Source organism: Acyrthosiphon pisum, chromosome A1, assembly GCF_005508785.2.
Source record: "Acyrthosiphon pisum isolate AL4f chromosome A1, pea_aphid_22Mar2018_4r6ur, whole genome shotgun sequence".
Classification (NCBI taxonomy): Eukaryota; Metazoa; Arthropoda; class Insecta; order Hemiptera; family Aphididae; genus Acyrthosiphon; species Acyrthosiphon pisum.
In genome coordinates, this window is record NC_042494.1 from 112,629,656 (window position 1) to 112,639,260 (window position 9,605).

At 32.1% G+C, this 9,605-nt stretch overlaps 1 protein-coding gene across 1 annotated transcript in view; it reads left to right on the top strand.

Annotated features, from left to right (window-relative positions):
* Positions 1-3,387: 3,387 nt before the first annotated feature.
* LOC100168108 (UDP-glucuronosyltransferase 2B15) overlaps positions 3,388-9,605 on the top strand; it is a 9,661-nt gene continuing 3,443 nt past the window's right edge. Inside the window, exons 1-4 of the mRNA XM_016805323.2 lie at positions 3,388-3,548; positions 4,736-5,555; positions 5,670-5,889; positions 6,386-6,605. Coding sequence (XP_016660812.2) covers positions 3,487-3,548; positions 4,736-5,555; positions 5,670-5,889; positions 6,386-6,605 — 1,322 coding nt within the window. The 5' untranslated portion in view covers positions 3,388-3,486. The remainder of the gene's footprint in view (positions 3,549-4,735; positions 5,556-5,669; positions 5,890-6,385; positions 6,606-9,605) is intronic.

The window sequence follows — 9,605 nt, forward strand, 5'->3', positions numbered from 1 at the left end:
AACCAATTTAATGGCGCAAGTATTTGGTGATCTACGAGAAATCGTCCGATAGCCATGAAATTCAACGATATCAAGAGTTTGCAGGTGCAAAGACTATGCAAATCGATGCTCAACATGGAATTCGAAACAAATTCCGTGGGCAATGCTACTGCAGATGCGATTCCGTCCGTCGCGGCGTCGATCGCTTCCACGGAAATGAAAGTTTTGACGGATTCGCCGTCGGCCGAATCTACTATCAGCGAATTAATGACACCTGCCGTTGTAGGAGCTAGCGACATCGAGTCGTCGTTACCCGTCTCATCGACTTTGCCACATGTTCAGATGGTCGATTTCGACGTCCAGAAATTAAGTTCGATACCGAACACGGAAACGTAGTTAACCGCGGTGATGCTGAGTCGGAAAATGGATCCACAAAACCACTGGACCACGAGACGACCGGTGGTTTATAGGACATGGTTACCCGAGGCAGATGTGGAGATGCTGCAGAAACGGACACGAGTACATGACAGTAACCGTTGTCCGACCTATAGACGTCGCACACTGTGGAGTCGGGGCAGTTGGGCGAAGAGATTCGCCCGGTGAATGTTTTGTTGCGGTGTTCCCGACATAGACCGCCAAGTATAGACTATGTAACGTTTTGTGAGAGGTGTTTGGGTAGTGGCTTTTAAACGTCGATGCAGTCTTTACCTCCTCCCCTCTCGCCTAACCTGCTTAATACGCTACCGTGTGCTTTTGTCCCGGGTTCGCTCTTTTGTGTCCGGCTGGACGCCATTTTGTTCGCCGAACACTTTGAAAAAATCCGTTAAGGTTCGCCTTTTTTTGGTATTCGCCCGTCAGACATTTTTTTTCCACTTGTGTTTGCAGCCGTTTCATGCACCGTTCTTCGCCATGTTTTGCGCCACGTCGAGGTCCTGCTAGTTTCCCCTTCACGGTATCGCCCTGTTTGTGCCTTATATATCCGCTGTGGAAATAATCAATTATATGCAGTAGCCGTTACTTCTGCCCTCCGCTTAACTCCTTTTAATCGCTTAAGATAAGCCGAAGTTACTGTGGTCAGAATTCTAACCCTAAATCAAAAAAAATGTTTATGTAAAAATATGATACCTATAAATTATTAATATGGCTATATCGCCGTAATCTTGTGTTTACATATTGTATTGTATCACTTATCAGTATTATGTATATTCTATAATAATATTAGCTAACAAATATATTATGCTGTATATTAAACATATATATTTTATATTATATTATTGGACAGATCCCACTATAGGGCGTAATATAGGTATTATCAATACAAATAAAATATTTGTAACGGGTTCAATATAATAATGTTATATAATAGATATGGCAATTAGATATTAAATATTAATATTTACGTAAGTATAAAACACTAATTATTCCATAAACTTAGAACGTTTTTTTACATCATTTTAAGTAATTAAAAACAACATTTTTTCAATAATTAAAATATTTATAAGTTCTAGAAACTATGTAATACCTACTTGTAATAGCTACTTGTCCAAAATTGGACGGTGGTGGTAGACACAAAACTAAAAAATAAAAAAACACATCATTGTAAAATCAATACGTTCATCACAGTGGCGTATTTACCGGGGGGATATGGGGGATAGATCCCCCTTGACCTTTTTTTTTTTGTAAAATTAAGTCTCATTTTCTGTATTTCTCAATATGATATTACTTTTTAGCCGTGATAATTTTACCGCTCTGATATACAATACGCCAATATAATAGTCGTTATTCGCGGCGTAAGTTAACCCACTGATTTTACCAGCCGAATTCCACGGTTTAACCTATTGTAATTAATACGGCCTTTATTCCTTAATGTTTTGGCATTATTGGCATGTCACCGGTCAATACAATAATAATGTCAGATAAGCTTATCGACGAACTGAGCATCCAAAAAATTAGAAAACTGGATTTTGTATTATAACTTTTTTTTTGTTTATCGTATTAAACACGGGAATGGGCATTGGCGCTAGTATAAATGCTATTAGGTATTAGGTACTAAACAGTTTGTGTTAATTTTTATTTCGCCTTGATCCACACCTACTTCAATAGGTAACAAGTTGGGAGATTTCAAAAATGTATATTATGTACGTATTTATGGGTGTATTATTATATACGTATTTCATCCCTCCTGGCAAAATTCCTAAATACGCCACTGATTCATCAAGGCTCCGCTCAGAATCCAAAATTGAAAACTGAAAATTTTCGTAAATTTCAAAATTGTGTGGTGTATAGAAAATAAAAATATAAACATTCAATGAAATTTTCATGTATCTATAGGTAGTTATTCGTTTTTGAATTACAACAAAATAATAAAATCGCTACATGAGAAATCGAGTGAATATCCTATGTTGTAAAAATTTCAACTTCAAACAATAATAAAAAATTTGATATTCCGGTAGATATTTTTTTTTTTTTTTGATAAAAGTAGACAATTTTATGAGAAATTTTAAAATCTTAGATTATTAGACTATTAATTAGATTATTTAATATTATTAGATTAATAGCTCTTATTATCATAATTGAGGCCATGAACTTGGATAAATAATACTATCGGAGTATCCGTTATACATATTAATTCTTGGTTGTGGTTATGCATATACAATATCATCAATTAAGCGTATTAATTAAAAAATAATCAATATTTAAATTTTAAACTAATATAATTGATCATTTTGAATTTAAACCATATTATTTTTTTAAGAACATTTTACAAGAAATTGTGTATACTTGAAAAAAGACATTTAACGATATAGTTACATAGGTACTATATTATCATTTATAATAAATATAGCTATTCATAAAATCAATTAAAATGTCTAATATAATGTTTTATCCTAGAAGACATCTTACAACAAGTAGTTATGTTTTGTTCATTTAACTGCCTAATCTTATCTTTCAAAGAAAGAATTTAATTGGTATAAATACCGGCTCCTTCTAATTAATAATTTACCTACATAGTGTACATATGCATTAAATAACGCAATTTTATTGTTATTCATTAGTTGGTGATTAGCTACAATAAAGTCTTTTTGTTTTGTTCTTATCCGAGTCAATATACGATAAAACTGTATTTTAGTGTATAATTTTAATATATTTATGAACTTTTTAAATATACGTATAGATAGCTAACGTTTTCCTAACTTACTAAACATTGAGTTTAATGTTATTGATTAAAGAACCTAAAATATATAATAGCAACTAATTATAACTAATGTAATTTATTTTTCACGTTTTAATCTTATACAGTGTTTTATCTTTATAATACAAGAGTGTTCAATGTTCATACATATATTAGATAATAATATTATAATAAGCTAGATATATAACTATGCTGATTGTTTTTTTAACACTAATATTTATTATTAGTTTGACAGTGAATTCTCCAGTGGACACGGCAAACATTTTAGCTGTGTTCCTTCATTAAGGCTTAAGTCATAATTTGGTTTACCCTCCATGGCTCCATGTATTCAAGAACTTGCAACTTGCAAGTCGAGGACACAACATCACTATTATCAGTAACTATACGACAGAATATCCAAACATAAATAATAATATATCAATTATAGGAGCCATGCCTATTTCCATTAACAAAAAAAAAAAAAACCATTTCGAAGGCAATTCAATGAACAAAATACAATGGAATATCATTTGGGTTTTTATTTTATAAAATATATGATGCCATATTTACGGTACACACTAGACTGTATAAAGTCCCGTAAACATTATTAAACAGTCCTACTAAATTTTATTTAGTCATTACATGACTTTTTAATACCTAACGAATTATTTTTGGGTTTTGCATTAAAGTTCAACATATTTTTTATACTTTTGAGTACCTAGTTGCAACTTTTTCCCTAGAATCGGCATACGATCGAACAACCATATTCTTTAACCAATAATATAATTTGAATATTGGCCGGCCTAACCACAAAAATAAACTTTTATAGCAGAAGTATTAAGACAATTTTTCGTACAGAACAACTATTTGGAATTAAACTGCTACGTGGGACTACAGACGAAGTTATTATCAAACGAAATGTTGACTTTGAAATTTCAGTAGCCCAATGCTAATTTGATCGTGGTTAAAACTTAAAACTTATTTCACCATGTTTGAATCTAAGCCGTTAGTACTAGCTGTTGTAGAAATCTACGGGTTACATTATACAATACACATAATACCAATCAAACCATTCAAGCCGTTGCATATATAGGTATAATGCTATATAGGTAGTAAATAGTAATAGTCCCTATTAAAACACTACAGCTGCTAGTTTCTAATTTTTGATATCATATTAATATTTTTTATACAGCACTACAGCTATACTAGTGTCTAATTTTTGATATCATATCAATATTTTTTATTTCAGTAGAACATCTATAACCAATCATCGAATCATGTCATTATTAACTAATTAGGTACCTAGGTACTATATATTTTAATACGAAATAAAAATCATAATTTATACAATCCACATGTTGGTTGAGTTATAGTTATCAATTAATATGTTATTATAATCAGCCAGTATTTTGATTAAAAAAAAAACCTATAGGTATATTATTTTCTCTAATTAATAGATTAATAAATGTAGATAATTTTATTTTCAAAATATAAATAAAAACGTTATGCAACAATTAACATGTTTGTATTCTGGTAGACGGCAGTGTGTTCAAATATAATCAAAATGGAAATTATTAATTTCAGCTCACAGATTATAATTTTACAATTATTGTTGGTTATATTTTCGTTCTTCCAAGAAGGTTTGTGTGCAGACATTCTAGGTGTATTTCCAATCGAAGCCCCTAGTCATCAGATCATTTTCGACTCTTACATGTCCGAACTTCACCGCCGTGGCCATAATGTGACAGTGTATTCACATTTTCCAGACATTGCCTCCGAACAGTACAAGCGAATACAAATCAGCAACACGTCATCCGTATTGGACCCAAGCTACGTGACCATGGACCATATGTACTCGCCATCAACTTTAAATAGTTATAAACACATGTTTCATATCGTGCGTAATGGAGAAACATACGCTCAGTCCAATGCACTGCGTCAACTGTACGACCAGCCAGAAGACTCTTACGATTTAATTGTGACCGAAACATGTAACACTGATTTATACCTAGCGTTGATAGAACGATTCAAAGCCCCGTTCATTGCGTGGACTACATCCCCATTATTTGTGTGGTCCGCTGATCGCATGGGAGCGTCCACTCATCCTGCATACGTACCAGTACTAATGACAACGTACGGACCACATATGAATTTTGCGGAACGGATTTATAACACACTGATGCGATCAATAGCATTTTATAAGTATTATACGGAATCGACAATATCCTCTCAGAAAATCGCTTCAAAACATTATAAAGAGTCATCACACCTAGATCAGTTAGTGTTGAGGACTAGTTTGTTGTTTGTGAACACATACCATGCTTTATGGGGCAGTAGGCCGCTACCACAAAACGTTGTCGAAGTAGGAGGCCTTCACGTAAAACCATCAAAACCTCTAGAAGAGGTTTGAATACAAAAAAAATAAAAATAAAAATTGAATAACATTAATATATTGTTGAATTGTTTTATAATTATTATACGGTTATTAATTCGATAATATTTTTACATATATATTTAGGACATCCAAAAATATATTGACGAAGCTGAGAACGGAGTAATTTATTTCTGCATGGGCAGTTTATTACGAGGCGAAACTTTTTCACCCGAAAAAAGACAAATGTTCTTGAATGTCTTCAAGAAAATACCACAACGCATTCTGTGGAAATGGGAAGGAGAACTACCAGGAAAACCGTCCAATGTAATGATTCGCAAATGGATGCCTCAACGAGATATATTAGGTACCTATAAATACGCGTTTGACATACTTTGTGACGTTATTTAAAATGTTATAACTTATAAGCGATTGCAAATTTACGGTTTGTATATTATACCTACTGCAGCAATTTTAAATTTCAAATTTAACTTGTGGTATAATCGTATTACATTTTAATTTTTGATCATGAATATTGAATAGGTATTAGTTAATTATTATTAATTATCGTGTGTAAATCAGTGGCATATATAGGGGCAGCCCCCCCCCCCCCACGAAATTACAGTCTTTTTAAATAGAACAACAATATATTTTATTAGGTAAAGTTATAATATTTCATATAGCCTGTTGAAAAATAACAAATACGAATATATTTACAGAAACTGTTAACTATATATAGTAGACAGTAGCCTCTAAGTAATAGATCACTTGTTAGTTTCTATCTACTATAGCCCACCCTAAAAATTATTTCTATATACACCACTAGTGTAAATAATGATTTTTTTATTTTCATTTGTATATAGCTCATCCTAATGTTAAACTATTTATATCTCATGGTGGCCTATTGGGAACTACCGAAGCTGTATATGAAGGTGTTCCAATTTTATCAATGCCAATTTTTGGTGACCAAATGACAAACATCAAAGCTGTTGTAAGCAAAGGAGCTGCAGAGATGATAAATTACGGAGATTTGAATGAAGATGATATTTTTATAAAAATAACATCCATGCTCACAAATCCTAAGTAAGTGTATCGTAATTATTTTTAATATCACAAACCCGGAACCGTGGTCCGTGCAGGTCCACCCGGAGGGTACAACACGATTGCGTACGATAATGCATGACTAAATAAACAGGCATGATCACCAAAAAAACCAATTTTTCCTATCACTGCGCATTTTCCCCAGACATGGCAAAAACAGTATAATTCCTATATAATTGTAATGTGAATAAAATTGTTTTCTATGATATTAGTGTTTCTTCCAAGTCTGGGGAAGTATAATATTATATGTATAAAATATGCGTGCGCAGTACCTAATCTAGCGATCATGCCTGTTTATTTAGTCGTGCGATAATGTACCTTTTTAAGAACACGATTGCGTACGTTACCACGATTGCGTACGTTAAACCATTAACTTTAATATTTATCCCAAAAGTCAAATGATTGCGGATGATCTGCTATGCAACGTTGCCAAGTTTATGTTTTTATGTGTAATAAGTAAAATTTAAATTTTGAAAAAATTACTTAAGTCATGGTACCACTTAAAAATCATTTTTTGACAAATATGTTATAACTTATAATATAGTACCTATACAAAGTTACATAATTAAAAATAATAAAAGGTTAAAATAATATAATAAAAAATGTTATACCTTGGTACCACTTAAAAATCTCAAATTTTGACAAATATGTTATACAGTAAAACCTCGCTAAAACGGAACTTCGGTAAGACGGAAACCCCGGTATTACGGAATATTTGTTTGAGTTAATATTTGAATAAGTATAAATATTAAATTAAATTAAAAATATAAATTGTATGTATTATGTATATGTATCAACTGGTTTAAAATAAATATATATGTAATCTTTAATTTTATTCAATTAAATTTTTTGAACCCCGTCAAGACAGAAAAATATCATGGTCCCATGCGATTCCGTCTTATCGAGGTTTTACTGTAATATAGTATACAAAATAAATAATTAAAAATAATAAAATAATAATTTATTAATTAGCCAATAATTTTTTTTAAATAATTTGTTCGCATAATTCTTGTAAAAACAACCACAGCATGTCTGCGTAAATTTGCTTTGATTTATTTGGCATAAAAAAGTATGTCACTGGCACATAGAACCCATTTTTAAAACAATTGATTGTATAAAGTTGGGCAAAAAATTTTGGTGCATAATTGAAATTATTATCAGCGAAAAATTCACTTGTACTTGTCATAAAAGTATGATTTTGTTCTGTAGTAACACAAACAAACAGTTTATTGTCGGGAATAAAAACAAATTTTTTACCTTGAAATTGTATTATATCGTCATCTTCCATTGCTTTAAATTGTTCAATTGACTCCCTTAGTGATTTTGGAAAAGCAGGATAATTTTTTCGACGTTTGTCGTACATTGCTTTTCGAATCGACCGTACGTCTCTGTGCCCGATTTCAGAGTGATTGCTCCCCATAAGTTCGTTTCTAATTATTTTTATGGGTCTGACACAAATAGTATTATTTGATTTTCTTTTACAAGCTTCTCGTAGTACTTGTCGTTCAATGCTCTGTTGTGAATTTTCAGAGTGGTGGTGTTCATTAATTGTTTCATGGACATACTCTCCATTTGTCAAAATGCTAGCATGACATGATTTTTTTGTACACAGCCATTTTTTAATTCCATCTTTTCTTTCCCTAATAAACCGATATTTATGTAGATTTAGTAAAACTAGTGGTTTACCCTTTTCAGAAGTTATAAAATCAACTTTATTTTCCATATTTCACTCGAAAAACACGAAACATGCTAGGAGGTTGATAATTCAACGACAGTTCTTCACTGACTTCGTTTATTAAACGATAGGTATAGGTACTGCAGTATACATATTTTATCGAGTGCGAGTATCCTAAAATATCCTAGTAAAATACCCGATTTCGTTATCGCCTATGAAATATCATCTATCGCCGCTCAATTAATTTTGAATTGTATGCTCTATTAGTTCAAAGCAAATGGCAACAGTGCTTCAAAGTTGCAGATAATAATCGTACGCAACCATAACATTAAATGTTCACGATTGCGTATGTCGATAAAGACCGTACGTTATCGTTTTTCACCGCACCCAGAGATGCCCAATTGCGGCCCGAATTCAGGTAGACGTATTTTGTCCAAATATAAGTATCATTATTGCGTCCAAACACATATTGGTTTACGAAATAACGTAATAAGTTATTACTAATAACGTATATAGGTATAATGATAATTAATAAAGCGGACGGAGTGTCCGAGTGGACTAAGGCGTCGGTTGCAATGCGCACCTTCACCGGTTCGAACCTTGGTCACGGGAGGCACTTCTCTCCGGGCAGATATCTGTCTGGAGAGAGAGGCCGCAATCCGCCTACCGCGCATGGCTGCAGATACCAGATACCTATACCAGTGGCGTATTTAGGAATTTTGATAGGGGGGGGGATAAAATATATAATAATAGGTACACTCAATAAATACGAATATAATATACATTTTTAAAATCCTATAACTTGTTGAGTTTAGTGTGGATCAAGGTAAAATAAGAATTAACACAAATTTTATAGTACCTAATAGCATTTATTATAAATTCATACTAACGACAATCCCGTGTTTATAAACAAAAAAAAGGCGGGTAAGTCGTGGATGTCGCTCTGCTGTACAGTAGGTTACAAGTGGGTTACTGTAATGGATGGAATTAAATTTGAATCCAATGATATTATATCATTGTATACGAAAAACGATTCTGAACGGAGATGATTTGTCAGTCTAGGATATATTATTTTTAAAGAAAAACTTATGGAGAACCTTGTACCAAATTTTAAAAACTTAGTTATAAAAGAAAAAATTTTTACGATTTTTCAACCACTAAATTACTTGCAAATTTTCGCAATTTTGACATATTTCGTATAAATTTGAACTTTAAATGCTTATAAATAAAAATTGTGACAATGTATTCCTTTTATTTTGCAACTGCTATTGTAAAAATATGTTAGGAGCCTTGTATTAAATTTCCAA